Source organism: Chiloscyllium punctatum, chromosome 9 (genome assembly GCF_047496795.1).
Source record: "Chiloscyllium punctatum isolate Juve2018m chromosome 9, sChiPun1.3, whole genome shotgun sequence".
Classification (NCBI taxonomy): Eukaryota; Metazoa; Chordata; class Chondrichthyes; order Orectolobiformes; family Hemiscylliidae; genus Chiloscyllium; species Chiloscyllium punctatum.
Window position 1 is genome coordinate 59,957,306 of NC_092747.1, and position 21,666 is coordinate 59,978,971.

General features: G+C 37.4%; 1 protein-coding gene across 1 annotated transcript in view; it reads left to right on the forward strand.

Moving 5' to 3' along the window:
* The window catches only part of lonrf2 (LON peptidase N-terminal domain and ring finger 2), a 40,069-nt gene extending 18,765 nt beyond the window's left edge, over nt 1–21,304 (forward strand). The window contains exons 9-12 of the mRNA XM_072577634.1: nt 8,612–8,770; nt 12,033–12,195; nt 14,275–14,424; nt 17,817–21,304. Coding sequence (XP_072433735.1) covers nt 8,612–8,770; nt 12,033–12,195; nt 14,275–14,424; nt 17,817–17,981 — 637 coding nt within the window. The 3' untranslated portion in view covers nt 17,982–21,304. The remainder of the gene's footprint in view (nt 1–8,611; nt 8,771–12,032; nt 12,196–14,274; nt 14,425–17,816) is intronic.
* Nucleotides 21,305–21,666: the final 362 nt, after the last annotated feature.

Genomic DNA, 21,666 nt, shown 5'->3' on the forward strand with positions numbered 1-21,666 from the left:
CCTCTCTCTTTATAGGTTGTGGTCTCTTAAGGAGGGTGATATCATTTCCGGTTCTTCTTTCGGGGGAAGGTAAATGACCTCTAAGCCTGTGTTTATTGATGGAATTCTGATCAGAATGCCATGCCTCTAAGAATTCTTGTGCATGTCTTGTTTTGTCTGTCCTAGGATGTGTGTTGTCCCAGTCACAGTGGTGTCCTTTTTGTTTTTGTCTGTATGTGTGGAAATTAGTGATAGTAGGTGGTGTCGTTTGGTGGCTAGTTGGTTTTTGTGTATCCTGGAGAGTTCCTGCTAGTTTGTTCAATTAGTGTTTTTTATAGTTCTTGCATGGTACCCAATAAACGCAATCTGCCAATTTCTCTGAAACAAGCAGATACTACGCAACCAAAATCTATAACCACATTGTCTTACATCAAAGACATACCAGAAATGACTTCCAGACTACTCTGGCCCTTTGGCATCATTAGTAGCCCACAAACCTACCAACACACTTCAACACCTACTAATGAAATTAAAGGATCCATTAGATACTACCAGCAAAACTAGTGTCATTCGCAAAATACCATGCAAGAACTTTTTTTTAAAAAAAACACTGCATCGGACACACAAGCAGGAAACTTGCCACCAGGATACATGAGCACCAACCAGCCACCAAAAGACACTAACCACAATCACTAGTTTCCATACGTACAGACAAAGGGCACCACTTCGACTGGGACAATATACACATCCTAGGACATGCAAAAGAAAGACATGCACGAGGATTCTTAGGCATGACATTTTAACCAGAACTCCATCAATAAACACATCGACTTAGATTCCATCTGCCTTCCCTTGGAAAAAGAACCAGAAATGACATCACTTACCTGAGGAAACCAAGACCTATAGAGGTACGACATACCACCAGTGCTTCACCGGAGACTCTTACTGATGTTAACTAGTCATGGCGACAAAACGTCTGAAAACAAACCTTCCAGCTCAGCAAGCTAACTTGCATACTTATCAACCTGAGCTTCAAATCTTCTCAAAAATTGTGAACAGGTGAAGTATGTTGAGAATAAATGTGCAATTATCCACTTTGATTTTTAAAAAGTATTTTCTTGAATGATGAGTGGTTGCTAAGTGTGATATTCAGAAGACCCAAATGCTAGCGTGCACATGTAACATTCAATGAGGAAAGAAATTAATTATGCTGACCTTCATTGCAATGGCTATTGAATACAGAAGTAAAGTTATTTTATTGCAGTTATATAGAACCTGAGTGAATACATCTCCACCTAGAGTATCATGTATAGTTTTGTTTTCCTGAGGTTTTTGCCATAGAAGGAGCAAGAGCTTCTCCAGACTGTGTGTTCCTGGGATGGCAGGTCTACTTTGTGAGGCGGAATTAAGGAAACAGTATCTGTACTCTCCAGCATTGCCGAGCGTGAGAAGTAATCTCATTAAAACATATAAAACTCTGTTCAATGGCATTTTTCCATTATGAACTTGGATCTCTTACTTCACTTGAGTTAACATCTCTCAACTAAGTCTGAAAGGATGTTGTTTTCTGCTTGGCACATTCCCTAAATTAATATCATGTAAGACCAAAGATGTTTTCCCTGGCTTATTTATGTAAATTGATTTGTAATATTTTAATAGTTTTCTGGAAGAGAGCATGCTATTACATGTAACTTTGTAAGTTGGATTATCCAGCCTGGTTACTGGAGGGTCCGCATTTGAATTTTTCAATTTCTGATTCATTCATTCTCAAATTACTGACTTATTTCATTCCCTAATTACAATGCAGCAAACACACTTCTTTCATTAATATTCTTTAATGTATGAACATGGCAAATGTGCTTTTTCCCCTCCTGTCTGGAGTACTGATTCTATAATCCACATCATTTTATTACTTTTCATTTTGATAAACCATTGCGAGAGATTGGACACTTATCAGGAAAATGTAATGCCCTTTATGTCTTGCAGATTTTTGAGCATTGGCTTTTTATCTGCTCTAGCTTTCATTGTTGAGTGAGTTTCACATTTTTTGGCCAATTTGCAAATTGGTGTTGGCTATTTTACCAGAAATTTAATAGCGGTCAAACGTGTAGTCTGAGATTTGATGTATTAAGGTTTATTTAATTTGAGGTCTTCTCGCTGCCTATATTATCAGTTCAAAAGAATGGAATCCAGTAGAGTCATTTTGGGGACATCTGGAATGGCAAACAGTAATGAGATGAAATAATTCCCATCATTAGGACATAACTAAGGTTTTAATCATGCTGTCTGGGTTTCATGGCTCACTCTTCTCCATTTCCTCATTCACATTTCGTCTTTTTAAATGATAACACTCTGGTTCCAATTCAGTTTCTGAGTAGGCTGTTTATCATTTGATTCTCTCAAATCAGGATCCATCTCTTTCTGTTAAAGACTATGAGCTAAACATGTCAGCCTCCTTTTTATTTAGTCCCTTCTTAGTTTTAATTTTTTGAAAATAGCATCAAATCATCGAATTTCAGTGTTATGCTTTCATGGAATGAGACAGGAAAAATCCAGGGGCCTGAGACCTTACCATGTTGCAGTTTGGAAACAATCTCTGATGTTGCTGCTCCAATAGTTGGTTGTTTCTTTCACTTCCTTCAGTTGGTGTAATGTTCTTGGTGAGTGAGCCAGCCAGGCCACTTCTCAATGAAATCTGTTCCTTTTGTCAGAATTTAATGCATCACCCCAATTACACCATCACCTCTTACTAAGTCTCTCTTTAACCCAATTCTGTGCAATGGGATCAGATTATAACGTTTGTGTTCTCCTCCAATTAAGTTTTCTTTCGTCAGTTCCCTTGGAAGACAAACTTTGTCAGGCAGCATCAGTGACTAACTTGCTTCAGTCTCCATCAATATTTTTAATGGTTTACCATCTTGATGAGAGTTAATGGAATAGCTCTCTGTAAGTGAAATCTTTGAATCGTTCCATAATTGGCTCACTTATTTTTAGCATAAGGGAGCACTTCTTCCTTAAGGTTAAAATATCCAGAAATTTCAGTAGTTTATTGCTAAGGAGAGTCTATCAAGGAATCTCTACTATCCTGAGCTTTCTGTCCTTTCCTAACCAATTTTAAGGGGACAAGCTTCACCTGTAGCTATGCTATGGTTTTAATGCCCATTTCCTTTCTTGTACAAGCTCTTCTGAAGATTCAGCAATTCTGCCATTTAACGTAATCATGGCTGATCTCCTCTTGTTTTAGACTCATCTCCACTTTCCTGCCCACTCTCCAATGTCCTTCAACTTGCTACTTATTAAATATGCATGTCCACCAACAAATTTGCTCAGTGTCTCAGCATCTGTTGCACTCTGGGGTAGTGAATTCCACAGATTCATGACCTTTTGAGAGAAATCTTTTTTCTCCCCATCTGTTTTAATTCTGTCAATCCTTATCTTAAAACTGTGACTTGTTCTCGATTGCTCCACAATGGAAAAATATGTCTACTTTATCAATCTTTTAGCATCTTTGTATTTTAATTTGATCTCCCCTTGTTCTTCTTCTAAATTCTAGAGATGATATACCTAAATTGCTAAATCTCTCATAACCAATCCCTCCTCTTTTGGAATAAATGTAATGAATCTCCATCAAGTGGTCTCCGATGCAACGACATCCCTCTTAAAGGAACCAAACCTATACACTGTATTCCAGGTACAGTCTCACTAATGCCTTGTACAGTTGCTACAACACCTCCCTATTGTTTATTACCTGCTGTATTGCATTCTAGTTATCTGCAACTTCACATAGGAGGACAGCTAGACCCCTCTGCCCCAAAGTATCCTGAAGTTTCTTTCTATAGTGTGCCGTTTGACTTCAAGCAAAATGGATAACCTTACACTTACCCATGTTACACTTCATCTATCAAATGGTCTGTTCACCTAAGCTAGCATATCCATTTGTAAATTTCTTCATTTGCAGCCTAACGCACCTATTTCAATGTCAAACTAAATTTGCTTTAGTATGTTCATTATGGCCAAATCCCCACCTAGGGGCAAGCTTACAGGCATTTCATAGTCTACAGATTGCTCTACTGTCAGAGTGGTGTTTGCATTCTAGCTGTAGGTATCAAGACCCAGTGTGTAACATTTTAGATTTGGGCATCTTTTGGCTACTTCAACTTCACATCTAGCTTTTTTCTAATACTAAGGTCAAATGTCTATTACATCCATCTTCTGTATATTTAGGCTAAGATTTATTTTAACTCAGTTCCTCTGTGAAACCAGAATAATTATTATTCTCCACAATTGTAGCTATTATTTCTACTTTTTTTCTTTTAGCTTTTGTTTTTGTTTCTCTCTTTACTCCAATTCAAGTTTTTTTTAAAGTTGCACCTAAATCTTGACTGTTTCGTACTATGATACCTCTAGGCTTTTCTCATTTAATTCTAAATGTCAGATAATCACTTTAATCATGCCATCCTATAACAGCCTACTTTATCACTTTAAGTAAACATCTAATCTTCTGTTGAGCTTATCCCAAAGGTTCCAATTACTACTATTGCCAGAAACATCTTTGTGATAGACAGTTATTTAAAGTTCCATCCTGTGTAATATTCTTCAGTGAGACTTCACATACCTGTTTATCTGAGTTCACAGATTCTTCAAAACTCAAGAATTTCAGAATCTGCTCAAGTCCCCACTTTACGGTCCTAGTTGATGCTTATCCTGGACAAGTCAATCCCAGAGTGAAAGTAGCTTAATAGATCCCAACTCTCCCTTTTTCCCCCACCATGAAGGGCAGATAATGAACAAATTTGCAACAGTACTTTTAACATCAAATAAAACATTAATTTAAGCAAGAGGGGAAGTAAAACATGGACTGTATATTATCCTAGACCATCTCTGTTTAGTCATATTGCAAGGTTTCTTACTTGTCAGGTCTAACCCTCCTGCTTCTACTCTAACATGTTCACCCACTCATTTCTGGACTTTTCTGTCTATTCCTTGACCCAGCTGCAGTGCAACAGCATGGTTATATTTCTACCTTTTCCTTTGGTGTACGAACAGCCACTGTCCAACCTTTCATGAGTTGTAACATCTCAGTAGCAACTTTACAAACAGGCCTATGGATCTCCTGGCACCAAAGCCTCAAAATTCTGAAAATAGGATTAACTCGTGTCTCCCTTTTTAATAGGCATACAAAACATAAAGTTATACATTATTCTTCATGTCCTATAACCTCCATTTTCAAACCCTCTACTATTCTGTAAGTTCATAAGATATGGTGCAGAATTAGGCCATTTGGCCCATTAAGTGTGCTCCACCGGTCAGTCATGTCTTATCTGTTTCTCAACCCTATTTGCCTATCTTCTCCCCATATCCCTACATCCCCTTACTAATGAACAATCTCTCTCTCTCTCTCTCTCTCTCTCTCTCTCTCTCTCTCTCTCTCTCTCTCTCTCTCTCTCTCTCTCTCTCTCTCTCTCTCTCTCTCTCTCTCTCTCTCTCTCTCTCTCTCTCTCTCTCTCTCTTAAATATATTCAATGACTTGACCGCCACAGATTCACCACCCTCTGGCTGAAGAAATTCCTTCTCCTCTTCACTCTAAAGGGTTCTCTCTTCACCTGCACCTCTACCCTCAGGTCCTAGTCTCTCCTAATTGTGGAAACATCTTCTCTATGTCCACTCTATCCAGGCCTGTCAGTATTCTGTAACTTTTAATAAAACTCCTTTCATCCTTCAGTACTCAAAGTACAGACCTGTAATCCTCAACCACTCATGACAAGCTCTTCATTCCCAGGATTGTTCTTGCGAACTTCTCCTGGACCTCTTTTGAAGGCCAACACATCCTCCCATAAGAATGGGGCTCAAACCTGCTCACAATATTCCAAATGTAGTCTGACTAGAACATTGTACAGTCTCAGTAGTACATCTTTACTCTTGTATTCTAGCCACCTTGAAATGGATGGTAATATTGTTGCCTTAACTGCCAATTTTACTTGAATGTTAACATTAAGAGAATCCTGAACTAGGACTTCTAAATCCCTTCTGTGCTTCAGATTTCCAAAGCCTTTCCCTGTTTATAAACTAGTCAATACCACTCTCCTTCCTATCAAAGTGCATAACCTCACACCTTAGCAGCAAGTGGAATACAATGAGCTACTTGTCCATTCTTCTAGCCTGTCCAAGTCCTTCCCCAGCGTCCCTCCACCTATCTTTGTGTAATCTTGTAAACTTATTCCCATCTTAGATCAGAGTGATGTTGGAAAAGCACAGCGGGTCAGGCTGCATCAGAGGAGCAGGAAAATCGATGTTAAGGGCAAAAGCCCTTCATCAGGAATATTCCTGATGAAGGGCTTTTGCCCGAAAACGTTGATTTTCCTGTTCCTCGAAAACTGCCTGACCTGCAGTGCTTTTCCAGCAGCACTCTGCTGGAAACCAAGAGTTTAAATCATCTGCAGTCCTCTCTTTTGCCTTATTCCCGTCTTGTCTACCATAGCATTGAAGTTCTACTTTGTTCCTATATTAAACCTCTTCTAATTGCTGGGCTGTAAAATAGCAATAGCTGCTTTTCTTTGGTTCTCCAAATCCAGCTAAACAGATTTTTTAATTTGTTGCTGAGTTTTTTTTTTGACAAACGCAGTGTAGAGCTTTCAAGTTGTGTGATCTACTATAATGTTATTTGTACGTTCAGTTGCATCTTCCAGACAGCTGTGCACTTGTTTCTACTTTTATGCAATGATGCCCCATCTCTATGGAATTTAGCTTGTATCGTCCTCCTGCTGCAGCAGTAACTAAGACATGAAAGAATAAAAGGGGAGAGGGAAACCGCTTTGCAGAGATATTGGACCCAAATCTATTCACGTGGGATCTAATTCCTTTTGCTACAGAATTGGCCTCAATATCCCAGGAATCTCTTTGCATTTAGCCTGCCAAACCACGCCTTGCCTCTATTACTATCTCACTTGACCTTCTCAGTACTGGATGAGCAAAAGTTTCTTCAAGTATTGGGAAGGCTGGAACCATTGGGTTTGAAAACAATCGGTCAGTTGGTTGGTCAGAGTCACTGTAGTATATTTTAAGCTTAATGGTATGAATGTGTTTAGAAGCTCACTTTACATCTGCCCATTTTTACTTTCATAACAGCTCAACATAGCATGTCTGCTGTTTAACCTTTATTCGTGCCTTTTGTTGCCTCTACTCCTGACTCCCAATGTGTATTTCTTGTCTGACTTCTACATTTTACTGTCTGCAAACTAATCATTCAAATCTGGTGCTTGTGTCCTTAGTTGCATTGTTACCCATTGATCCTTTGAACGCTTAACTATTTTGTAAAATGATGTTTGAGGAAGCTTACAAGCAAAAATAAAGATTAAATTTCAGCATCTACTCTCCTGTATAAGGAGAGGTTGGACAAACAAACAAAAACAATCCAAGAGTGTTAGAGGCTGGATGGTGACCTGATAATAAAATTCAGAGACATGAATAGGGTGGGTAATCTGAGTTCTTTATTTTCCACGATGGAAGTGTCAGATACTAGGGGCCATAGGTTTAAGGTAAGATGGGGAAAGTTTTTTTTTGTTTTTGAAGGAGACTTGAGAGGCAAGCATTTTTTTAAAAAGTGTTATCGGTGCCTGGAATGTGGTAAAAGCAGATACAGTAGTAATGTTTCACTGGCATTTAGATGTGAACAGGCAGGAAATAGCGTAATATGGGCCATGTGCAGGCAGATGCCATTCGTTCAGAATGGCATCATGGTTAGTACAGACATAACACAGGAACAGGCCCTTGGCCCGCTATGTTCCACATTTTTAAAAAAAGGGTCAGCTGTCTGGCATTTAGTCAAGGACCAATCTTAAAAGTAGATGTATTAAAAACTCTTTATAGCTTAACTTTTAAGACCATGAGCAAATTTATTAAAAATCTTAAGATGGAATAGCTGGAGAGGGAAAGGTCTGGAACGGAGTGGTTTTTAGAGATCTTGGTAGATATTATGGCTCTTTAGTAGATGTTGTGTATATTATTACTCTCAACTTAAACAGAAAAAAAATGTTTTTAATAGTTCAACATTTAAATTGGCAGAGAATAAATTACAAAAGATTTAAAGCAAGCAAGAGGCATAAATATACACTTCCAGGATTATTGTTTGTGCCAAAATGTAGTGCTGTAGATTAGATTTATTCAATAAATGTGAGAGAAATGTTGAAGCTTATTGTGGGAACGGAATAAATTAATGTGACAAGAGCAACTAGCTGAAATGCAGGGTAACTGCAAAATAAACTGACTGGTTAGACTTGTTCCAGTATTACAACATCTGCGTATTTCTGTCTACAATGTAAATTAGTGCATTTTCTTAAACTTGGACACCATCTAGCGGTTGTGTAGACTGTTTGTTTTTTTTTATCCTGCAGTCATATTTTTGTTTTGAAGATGTTCTCAGCCATTTCTTTCTATTTTAGTCTACTTTTGCTTTGATTTACAAAACGTACCAGAATCCATTCCCAAACTTGAATGACACCCACTCACTACCTTTTTAACTGAGTTTTAATGTTTTGCATTGTAGCTTCTGTTTCCTTGATCTTTCCTAATACTATTACCTTAACTAATTATCTTGTAAGAGAACAGTGAGTGAAATTTGTTTTTATTATCATAGCCTAACTGAAGATGTTCCAATTTTTGTCTGCACCATGGGCTTCCCAACTATTCCGTGCCCTCTTCATGTTTTTGAACCACGTTATCGACTGATGATTCGCAGGTGTATGGAAACTGGCACCAAGCAATTTGGAATGTGTATTGGAAATGAGACTAAAGGGTAAGTGTGTGTGTGCATGCATACATCCACCTTGTTATGTCCCCAAGAGCTAACTTAAAACTTTTGTAGAAGTGTCAGCCTTGATTTAGCGCTATCCCTTTCACCGGAGTCTGCAGGGCATTTGATTTAAAGCCCATTTCACAGATGTGACTGTTATCTCTGACAGTTGAGTGCTGTATTCAGAGATGTGAGATCCTAGTGTCTACTTGCTTGCTCAGGTAGACATGAAAATACTTAAAGGTACTGTTCAAAGTACAGTAGGGATTTCTTGAATCTTCTTCATTTTAACATTCAACCAGTGTAATTTATCTTTTTAATCTGCTGTTGAGACCTTTTGAGCATAAATTGGTTTCACTTCCATATATTATGACTGTGATCACCCTTCAGAAATACTTGATTAGTTTTTAGATGGCCTGATAATCTGAAAAGCATTATGAATAAGTTTATTTTTCAATTTCTCAGTTAGTTTTACAATGATTGGCATATTTTGCCAAAGATGATGGTACTATCAGACTTGTTTGTTTGTTTGTTTTTATTTCTTTTCAACAATATGCTGTTGCAATCCCTGAGAGAAAACAATAAACCAAAATAACACAAGGGGCGGCACGGTGGCTCAGTAGTTAGCACTGCAGCCTCACAGCACCAGGGTCCCAGGTTCGATTCCAGCCTGCGTGGGTTTCCTCTGGGTGCTCCGGTTTCCTCCCACAGTCCAAAGATATGCAGGTCAGGTAAATCTCCCATCGTGTTAGGTGCGTTTAGTCAGAGGGAAATGGGACTGGGTGGGTTACTGTTCGGAGGGTCGGTGTGGACTTGTTGGGCTGAAGGGCCTGTTTCTACACTGTAGGGAATCTAATCTAACCTAATCTAATTTTAACAAATATGGCAAACTTTTAAGAACTGGCAATTATGGAGCTAGGAATATGCTGTAGAGGTCCACACAATCAATGTAAAAATATACACTAAGTGATAGAAAAGTAATGTAGGGGGTACACACATCACTGTTATACTTTTATTTACACCAAAAATCACTTTTTCTGTTAAGGCAAAGATGCATGATTAAAGTTTTTACCGGCAGAAGGCCTTCTCACCTTGCACCCTCAAATGGTTACAGTATTGTCACGATCTCTGAGTAAATGCTTGGTATTATGGGTATACACTTTTTGCCGGTTTATCAAGGATGCTGGTTAAAACAATGTTTGTTGTAACATCAAATTCAAAATGATCAAGAAGATTTTTAATTGTTTTGTAACTTAACATGAACCAGCACTGATGCATTGAATTATGACTTGCTGAAAACCTGAATTAACTGGCAAATGTTACTTCACTCTTTAGTCTTATGATTCAGTTAGGAAATGCTGACATGTATAAATAAATCTGAATGCCTTCTACTAGCCAATAGATTTAAACCACAAGACTTAACAAACGAGCCAATATTTTTACTTTTAAAATATATAAAAGAATTGAAATTGACAGGATTCACTTTATTGCTGTTATGCACAGTGATTTACTTCTTACTTGCCCTGATTTTTTTTTAATTCATAAGACCCATCAACCTATAGACCCATACATAAGGAAGCAACAATTCTCTGGAGAATTCTCCTGCACTTTCTCCCTCTGATTTTTTAAAACTAAAGAATCTTCCAGCTTTTGTTGCTCATGAGATGAAGTCTTGCCCACCACCTTTTGTAATTGGAAATGAAGTTAGTGGTTTACTCAGTTTACAGCTTGGATTTGTCTAACAATTTGTTTTTGACTAACATCTCTCAGAAATCTGTAAACCACATTAGGTCCAACAAGCAACTAAAAACTTGTCCTAGCAAACATCCAAATTAATTGAAATTAAAGAACCTTCCTAAATGCCTGCCACCTTCATGAAAGTGTGGCCTGTTTTGGGCTGACCTTTCAGATAATTAACACTCATCTCTCATTTGCAATTTCCCCTGTCGTTAATCTCATTTTCTGTTCTATTGTTCTTTTTCTTTTATTCTGAGAACCTTCTGAACTGCTGTTTTTTTTTTGGTGACTACCAGAACATCTAACTTCCAGCCTTTTAATTGCCTTTTACAGCAATAATCTTCCCAGAACTAAATATTTGCCTCAAATATTTGCATGCGATGAATATTTACAATATTTGCCAATAATACAAAGATGAGACTTGCATAAGCACTTTGTGCAGACATGTGGCACCCCTTGCTGTCCCAAAGTTCTACAGTTTTGCCTGTATGGTACATTGAAGATCTCACTTGGCCATGCAATTGCTTTAATCCTTTCTTTGGAAAAAAAGAAGCAAAGCACTGCAGATGCTGGAAATGGGAAACAGAGCAATTGCTGAAAAAACTCAGCATCTGCAACAGCATATTGTTGAAAAGAAATAAAAACAAACAAACAGTCTGATAGTACCATCATCTTTGGCAGCATCTGTGAAGAGAAAGCAGAATTAACGTTTTTGGTCCAGTGGCTCCCTCCAACCTGGAACATTTCTGATGTAAAACTTTTGTGTTCACCAGAATTTGTTTTCCATCACAGCTACACATCACCTGAATGAGATTCAGATGCATAACTTGCTTAGTTAGGTTTACAATAATCTCGATGGCACAGATTACCAAGAGTCATCACCATCTGACCTCTTTTGATCAACTCCCATTGAACAGTTTGGTTGGCTTTAGTAGAACTGCATGTTGTGAATTCTAGACATGACTGATTCCATGAAAATTGTTTGTTTGGAAAATTGAATTTTCTGAAGGGCAGTTCCCTTGCATCTGGCACCCCTCTGTTTTGAAGTCTGAGAATTTGAAAGCTACACTTAAGCTCAATAGTTACCTAGGGAAAGTTAGAGGATTTAAAAATCTCGCCTAACTGCTGGATAATTATTAATGATACCTTGATTCACCACTGACTTCCCCACAACTGCATCTCCCAGCTAGACCTCTAAGCACCCTAAAGGCAGATCTCTTCTCTCCTCATCCCCCACAAACCCACCCCAAATTTGAGGGGAAAAAAGGGGCATACTGCAAGATAAGTTCATCTCTGCTGGATTGATGGGTTTTTGGACAGCTTCATGATAAGAAACCTATTGTATCCCTGTTTGAAATAAATCATATCTAGTACGTACATGATTCAGGTTATGGCTGTTTGCTCCTTATGAATGTTGAAATGATTTGCCTTTGGATCCAAAAGATGTTTGATTAGATTTGTTGGTTAAGACTTTGCAGTAATTATAGAGTAATCTTAATTTTATCTTAACTTTTATTCCCTCCTTAAGGTTTGCTGATTATGGCTGCATGCTCGAAATAAGGGATGTAAAGTTTTTTCCTGATGGTCGTTCTGTAGTTGATACAATTGGCAAGAGTCGATTTAAAGTTTTAAGCCAAGGCCAGAGAGATGGTTATAACACTGCCAACATTGAATATCTTGAAGATAAAAAGGTAAATGTTTCCAGATTTATTTAGAACTTCTCCCCACTTGAGCTGTAGTGTACCACTTTAATCCCAGTTCATGAGAGAGTTCTATGATCTGTCCCAAATAATCTAAACTCCTTGAGACCATTCTTAAAGGGATAAAGGTCTGAATTGGTGTCAGTCATTGAGAGATGGCAAAGATGGATGCACAATGTATTGTTTAAACAGGGACAGTTGGGTTCCAGCGTGGGTTTCTGTTAAAAGCAATTGGCATAATCAAGCATAAAATGTTCTGGAACAAGTGTGATTGGGCAGTGTAATGTTTTCTTAGTGTTCCTTAATGTGGTTGAGGAGCAAGGTGGTGCAATTTTAATTAATGAAGGTGAAAATAGCTTTATCAGAAAGTGAGATTTAAAAAAGAACATAGGAACATGAGTGTGCCATGAGCCTGTTTTGAATCAATCAAAAGGTTGATTTTTCAGTCTTCAAAATACTCCAGTAATAAAGAGTACAAGTTAATCTGCAGATACAGTAAGCAATTGGGAAGGAAAGCAGGTTTCTGGTTTACTCTGCGTTCATGTGTCTCTGAATATCCACATAAAGTAGATGTGAAACTTTTTAAAGAAAACGTCTGCATTTCTATTTTTACTACTGATGTGACTAACATCTCGTCTTCCCACATTGTATTCTATTGACCACATTGTTGCTCATTTGACCAGGTTTATCTTTGTGGCTTCCTTTTGTCATCCTTGCAGTTTACTGCAAAATTGTATAACCGACAGAGTCAACATCTTGTCTGCTCATGCTACAGAAGTAGCTGCCTCAATCTCCCCCTCCCTTCCCCCACCAAGGGAAAGAACAAGCTTTCTTCTTCCATATCCATGATAACTTTATAAGAGTGACATATTATATAATTTTTATTGTTATTACTTGTAAATTGTTTTACTCTGCACAAGGATGGAAAAAATATATAGAAATATTGCTTATGACTGTTCTGAATTGAGCATGACTATAGCCTTAGTGCTTGGTTATTGGAGTTTAAAGACAGTGCTGGGTTGCTTCATTGGGAGGAATTTGCAAGATATTCATACTGGTTCACAATGATCAGGACGTGTGCCAATAGTGGATAGACATAGTTTCCAAGTCACATAGAGGTGATAGGCATGTTATATGACAAACAATGTAACTCCAAGATAGACTGGAGTTAAGAGATAAGATAGTTCATCAGTATTTTTACCTGGATACAAGGCCACATCATCTTTGCACAGGGCTAATTGATTCATAATGTGTGGATGTCACTAGATAACTCCTCCTTTATTAGCCTTGAACTGAGATTTTGCTATATCATTTCACTGAGCAATTGAGAGTTTGCCATATTGGTGTAGATCTGGAATCGGCCTGTATGTGAAACCAAGTAAGGACATCAGCTTTTCTGTCCCTAAAGGACATTTGTGAGTCAAATAGATTTTAATGGCAGGTGATGACCTTTTCATTTGCCATCTGTTCTTGTTGAGATTTTATTAATTGAATTTAAATTCCACCGACAGAGTCAGCATCTTGTCTGCTCATGGTGCAGAAGTAGCTGCCTCAATCTCCCCCTCCCTTTGGGATTTAAACATGTCTCCAAAGCACTAACTGGGGAATTATTAGTTCAGTGACATTACAACTACAGTAATGTCCCCCTTCAACTAAAATCACAATTTTTCACCCTCTCGCACTCTCTCTCCAGCGCCTCAATTCCTCTCTTTTGCTACTGATTAAAGAGACAATCCCAATCCTCACCAAAGCCTGACTGTAGCTTTTCCAATGTGTGTCCCATAGCTCAAGTGGCAAATGCTTCATATTTCTTAAAAACCAAAACTAGAAATTGTGGATTACTGGAGACACTCTTGTTTGTGCTCAGTAAAGGTGCAGTTTGCTCCTTCTTCGGATGGAACACCAAGATTAAATTACATGATATTTGAACAATTTCTCTAAATTGGGGATATGCTAATAAAATCTAATATAGTTGCAGGCTTAATTTCGTTTAGATATTTGAAACTGTAGATATTAATTCAGTTGCACAAAGTTATTCTTATGGTTTTTTTTTAATTGTAATTTTCACAGGTGGAAGGAGAAGAGTATCATGAACTAATCTGTTTGTCTGACTCTGTGTATGACCAAGCTTTCACTTGGTTCAGTTCCCTCCAGGACAATATGAGAACTCAAATTCTGAATCATTTTGGACCAATGCCTGGAAAGGAGTCAATACCTCAGGTACATGCAATTGATTGCAAAAGTATTATGTTGTGCATTCTCTGAACGTGAATAATTTAGCAATATAATTGCTTTAGAACTAATCAACTAATGTCAGTTGCTTGAGGTAAACAAAACATGGGCTGGTCCATCTATAAGTACACTATAGAGTAGTAGGATGCAAATGTTTTTCAAATTCTAAATACTGATCTGGGTTTTGTACTCTGTAACAAAGAAAAGCACTCTGTGCACTTTGCTGACAGCTGCTCTTGTCGCTGTAGTCTTTTGATTTATTCTGGTCAAAGCTGACCCTGAGATAATGTAATTTGGCAGTAGTAATATCGTTTTGAATGCTAAGGGAAGGTGGTTAGGCTGTCTTATTAGAGATTGCAGTTGCTTGTCATATATCTGCCCATGCCTGAAAGTTATCAAGGCCTTGCTGCTAGTGGGCATGAGTTACTATATCATTGGACTTAGCATTTCATCTAATCGCCGCCCACTTCCCTTTATTTATTTCTCCGCCTCCATGCCCCTCCCCAGTCCTGATGAAGAGTACTGCCTGAAACATTGACTGTCCTGCTCCTCTGATGCTGTTTGACCTGCTGTGCTTTTTCCAGCTCCACATTTTATCGACCCATTACTAAATAATCAGAAAAGTTGAAAATGAATCTGAAAACTGATTATCAGTGAGCATCTCTGCTTCTGATTTCCTAATGAATGGAAGGGCATTGGAGTAATTGAAGATTGGACTCCAGATGCAATGCCTTCTGGCTGTGATGTTTGGCCACCAACAACCACTCTCTCTCATTTTTCCTTTTGATACCAGTTACTGGAAACATTTTCCTCTGATTCCCAATGATTCTTAATTTACAGGGGCTCCCTGATGCCTCACTCAGTAAAACACTGCCATGGGCAATTGTATTGATCCTGCCTCTGGTCAATAGCAATAATTGAGATCTGGAACTGAGCAGCTTGTTTTGGAATGTCTCTTTAATGGCATTGTCAAAGACCCCTTAATCACTGAGAGGCTGGGATGAAAATTAGACAAATTTTCAATTTGCCCTTTTTTTTTTCATGAACAGAACATACCATTGCAGTTTTTCTTTTTAAAGCTCCTGGTGTTTGTAGCTGTACTGGAAAAGCTTGGCTAGAAGTTGGACCAATTCTGGATGTGACATTTGAAATGGAGGAATGAAATTGTTTGAAGACTAGCTTCTATGATAGTAGGGACTTTGCGAGGAGGCTGAGGTGGTTCTTTCACTTGGCACTTCAAGTGAAAGATGGTTGCAAACACCTGAGTTTTTCCACCATTACAATTAGAAGTATTCATAGAGTTGCATCCTCCATTCACCAGTGGACCTGGTAGGAATACGGAGTTTTCTGCTGAGATCATTTAGTTCTATTTGTAGCAGGTGATTCCTCTGAAATAGCAGTTTGATTTTTGCCAATACAGCAGTTACATTTAGGTATACAATGTGCTGCTCCTGGCTGGTTTTTCTATACTGCTCACTAAATCAGGATTGGAGCAATCAGTGAGAATAATGCTGGACCATGATGTTATAAATTGTGCCAATAAATCATTAGCACAATAAATATGCTAATTAATACATGTCCAATTTTGAATTGCTAGACTTGTTCTGAATCGAACCCTTTTTAGGTATAGTGCTACACAGCACACTAAAAGTTGCTCTTGTTATGAGGATGTAAAGTAACTTTCATGAAGATTTTTTGGATCACTTTTTTTTAGTACAATCTTGCCACTTGTGACAGGTTGGTCATAGAGATGTACAGCATGGAAGCAGACCCTTCGGTCCAACCCACCAATAGCGAACAGATATCCCCACCCAATCTAGTCCCACCTGCCAGCACCCGGCCCATATCCCTCCAAACCTTTCCTATTCATATACCCATCCAAATGCCTTTTGAATGTTGTAATTGTACAAGTCTGCACTACTACCTCTGGCAGCTCATTCCATACACGTACCACCCTCTGTGAAAAAGTTGCCCCTTAGGTCTCTCTTAGATCTTTTCCCCCTCACCCTAAACCTATGCCCTCTAGTTCTGGACTCCGACCCCAGGGAAAAGACTTTGTCTATTTATCCTATCCCCCTCAACCTCCGATGCTCCAGGGAAAACAGCCCCAGCTTGTTCAGCCTCTCCTTTTTATAGCTCAAATCCTCCAACCCTGGCAACATCCTTGTATATCTTTTCTGAACCCTTTCAAGTTTCACAACACATTTTGTCTCACTAGGTCATTTTGGAGTGCAGTGAACAGTTGACAACATTTTTCTCTGGTCTGGGGTTGTGTATAGGCCAAATCACTTGAAGGCAAGCTTACTTCTTAAAGGATGTCAGGGGATCAAATAGGATTTTGAGAATCTGGTAGTTTTCTGGACACTATTACTAGTGCTAACTTTTTAATTAGATTTGAATTCCATAGCCACTTCGCTGGAGTTTTAATTATCCCTGGATTATTAGTCCAGTAACAAATCAATGTTGTCATGCTACTTTTCTTGAGCATAGACTTATTTGAATTCACCTAATCTAACACCGTGCTTTCAAGAGACAGTGATGCCTGTACAGACAAACATTACAAAGTTTTTTTTTCAACCAGTTAGATTGTATATCTCCAGAATTTTTCAGTCTGAAATTTTAGAATTTAAATATCTGCAGGAACCAAAATAAAGATTGAGGAAGATTTGATGATAGTGATTACAGTAATCTGTGAAGGAATGAGACTTCTGATCCTTTAATATCTGCTAAAATTAAATTGGTACCTGTTAAATATTGACTTGCTACTGCATGTAGTAGCTCTGATTCTCCCTATGTATTTAGTAAGGAGCTCATGTGCATATATAGCAACTGCGTAGTATTGCATTAAGGACTGTCGTTCAACAAGGTACTGTTAGTGTTCTGTGATACTGCTTTCAGGACAGCACTTTCTCAGTGTGGATGCCAGAAACTTCTCCTGAATTTCTTCCATGATAATTCTTGCTAGTCCTGTGTTTCTCAAGTTCTGATCTTTGTTATGATGGGGTAGGAGGAAGAAAGGAACAAAAATCTTAATCCGTTACCCTCAAGCAACCAACTGAATGAAGGTCTCCAACCAAAATTAGACACGCTGGAGCGAAAAGAATCTCCTGATCATAAAGACTAAACTGAGTTTGGTTTTTGTCTCAGATTCTACTGTGAAAATTTTGAGGGCCAGAAGAAGATATGAATGTCTGATTTTAATAACTTGTATGTACAATATTGCTTATTTTAACTATTGAAACCTACAGTTCATATTTAGAGACTGAGCCAAAGAGGTAATTGGTATGGAACATCTTTCGGTTCTTTTATGGCATCTTGTTTGAAACTGATATTTGAGTACAAAAACACTTGACTGTTTGTATTTTTTTTTGTTGTTGCAGTCAAGTCAAAATGGTCCTGCGTGGTGCTGGTGGCTGTTAGCTGTATTACCTTTAGAAAGTCGTGCTCAGCTAGCTGTTCTTTCAATGACCTCACTCAAAGATCGCCTTATTGCCATTCGCCGTGTATTGGTATTTGTAACCCGACAACGGCTTCGATCACTGTGATTTTTGACTTGATGGGATTTTAAAGCTGCATTCCAAATGTGTTGTTTTAAAAAATATAATGGTATCAGTATTATTTTTGATTTAATCCATATGTGAAAACCATAACGCCCAATTCAGCCAGGTATAATAATTGTTCGAATTGTGTAATTAAACTGGGTAGTGAGCCATTCCTTTTGACACATTAAATCTACAGTCAAGATGTATCTGCAAGGGTCTAAGAGACATGGGTTGGAAGTGTTCTTTCATCAGAGTTGCAGTTGAAGACAAGAGATATTGTTTGGAAAATAGTTTCTTTAAATTTAGAGTCCTCTGAAATCAGTCCCTCATAGTAAATACAAGTTTGCATAACACAACTGTCCAATAGTGAAAATCTGAGTAGCAGACCTGGAATATTTTAAAAATCAGTGAAATTCTGAGTAAAGGCTATGTATGTGGAAATGGGACAATTTTGTAGTGCTTGTAAGAATTTTGGAAATTTGCAATTTGAGTCCTGTCCAATGTCTTAATCAGAATGTATAGTGTGCTGCACGCTGATTTGAATTCCTATCATTTTGTTCAAATATAATGCTGTTGGATTGACTTCACAAATGTTATCTAACTACCTGTTCCACTCTCAGGATTTGCTAATGCTTGCTTTTTGGAATGGCAAGAAATTTCAGTATTAATGTTTGGGATTTATTTTATTGCATCACTGCAAGCTGTGGGGAAACATGCTGCCTCTGATTTGGGAGAGTTTGATATAAAATTACTGGTGCCACAAATTGAAAACTTATTGTTCAGTATGGTTTGAATTTTGCAGTCATTGGTGGATTAAGGGCATTCATGACTGTTGAACAAAGATCTCTTTCGAGGCTAGCAATTTCCATCAAGCACTTTTTAAGTACCCTCTTCTTTGTACAGTTGATAGTTGATATTATTAGTGATTCTCCGAATGCATCAGCAAGTTATGCTATTCAAGCAACCAGAGATGTTAAAGCATTCACAGGCAACCAAGAAATACAAAGCCCTAAAACCTAATTTAGTGTTTTTCTTTTAAATGTATTTGTTAATGATTTAGGACATTCTCAAGGTTGAAGTTGAACTATCATGAGCAAACTTCAAAGTTTTAAATAAATTTAGAAATAAATTATTTGGGCATGTAATATTTCACACTTTCGGTTGAATCAGTTGTTCAGCAATTGCTATGCACGTTGGTTGTCACATTAATTATTACACCACCATTTAAAATCCAGTTGCATCTTATTCAAAATGGTTTAATAGGGTTTCTAATACAATGAGATCAGAAAAGGGAATGCTTTTGAAAAATCTCCTCATCAGAACAATTGATTTTGCAGATTGGTGAGGAAAGGAATGGGGGTGGGATAGATACCAGCATGAACCATCTGTTTTTCTTCCCGACAGTTCCATCAAATAAATCCGACATTGATTGATTGAAGTCATCTTTGCAATCTCAATGTTATTGGTCAGTGCCTTTTCTCACCACACCAGCAGAAGGTCTTGATTCTTCCTCATTGCCACTTTTTTTTATTGCGGTAAAATTGATGTCAAGGGTTTTAGTTTTATTTTCATCTGGGCTTGCTATTCTTCAGTAGCTGCTGAGTGCATGAATATCAATTGGTTCTACTCTTGCATTCTGTCCCAACAAAGTTGTCTAACAAATCTGTTAATTGCTTTTCCACTATCAAGTTTATCTTTGCTTGATTGAATATATGAATATACCATTTTAGGGAATTTGATCACCCCACCTTCATTTTATTGTGTAACCTCAAGACAACCTGTCTTGGATATTTTTCTTGCATTTGTAATTGTTGTATTGATATATCTCTGGAATAAGTTCTTTTTTAAAAACCTTTTCATGTATCTGTTCCTTTTGAGTTTGTAAACAGAAAAATAATTGAAATTTTGATCTACTTATGGATATAGAAACAAGTGCAAATAGCTATTTCATTTGAAATTAACATTAATTTCAAAGGACAAGGGCCTGTTTTTTTGTAGTATGTTATACCTGAGAAGCTATTTGATTTAAAAGTGCAATGTAGTTTCCACATTCTGTGCCATTATTGTATGCAGATATTTGGTTTTGAATCTCTATCTTTTTACCGTTTTATATTTTAAAATGGTTCTCTAGCTCTTGCCCACTTTTGTTAGCTCTTATGAGTTAAACTAGAGTGATTCTTTACTCTGCTTAACTGTAGCAAGAAAGAAATTGCTTCACCTCTTTTTCCATTTCCTTCTAACCCTCCTGAGTTGTATTTCTTTGGCACCTACTGGTAATTTCTGATGGGGGTGGGGTTTCCCCACTTAATTCCCATTAATTCGAAAATACTTAATTTAGTATTTTTATTAGGTGTAAAACACTGGCGATCATCTTGAGACATTTTATTCTAATTTCCAGCAGCCTTTGTCAAACTTGTTCTGAAAGAAGATGAACATATGATGATTTGTTATTTTTTTTAAAATCTAGTGATACTGTGAATTGTTAAACATTGATTATATTTTTATTTCATATGATTCTTCACCTAGTTTGTAGTAGTATTGCTGAATTTCTACAATTTCATTAGGCATTTTCATAATAGCGTTGCTTTTAAAGCAGCAAGCTTCATGCATTGTTCCTAAAACTTAAAACCAAAATGAGCAAAAGATATATATTTGTTACAAGAAAATGGCTCTCACATATGTTTGTCCAGATAATGTCACTTAAAATCTTAAGTTGTATTCCTCTTTTGGTGTTCATTTCTGGTATATGTTCTGAATTAAATGGACAGATGCAGAATTTGTTTTGCACTGGTGAACAATTTAAAGAATTTTCAAATGTGGCTGTATTATCATTACAACTGCCTGCAGAGCACTTTTCATAAATGGCAGTAATATATGCAAAATATCTGGTTTAGCACACTGATATATGGCATCCAAAAGAATTTACAATGGTCAGAAGGAATCTGGCATTCAGTATTTTAGCAATGAAAGTATGTCAATGCTAGGCCCAGACCAGTTTACATTAAGATAATAGTTGCACATATACTTCAACATTGAACTTGAACTGGAAACTGATTTTTTTTTTATCATCAACAATCTGCCAGACATTTCTCATTAGTTTATTTTTATGTAACTAGAGGCCTTTTTAATCTAAGATCCTTTTATTTACTTTTTAGAATCTTTACACTGTGAGACACGCTGTCATAAAATGTTTTGATTCAATGTCTTTTCTGTTTCAGAAATGGATAAAGCAATATGCTGCAATCTAGTGTCTGTGTGTATATATGTATGTATTATATAAAAGTACAAAATATATTTATTTGGATTAAAAAAACTTTCTGAAATGATTTTTTTGTCTTTGCATGTATTAGTTGCCATTTCACTCATGACATCTATCAATGAAATAGCCTTTTGTTCGTGGGGGGGGGGTTTGTGGTGGTGGAATTGTTTAGATAGGAACACCAAGTAGGAAGTAAATGACAGATTGGTGGAGTTGTGGATAGAGGAAGGTTATCAAAAGATACAGCAGGATATAGATCAGTTTGAAAATTGGGTGGAGAAATGGCATATGGATTTTATTTGGGATGTGTGAGGTGATGCATTTGACCTCCCAAAATGCAAGAGGAAAGTATACAGTAAATGACAGAACCCTTATGAGCATTGATACACAGAGGGATCTTGGGATGGCAACGCAAGTGGTTATAGTGGT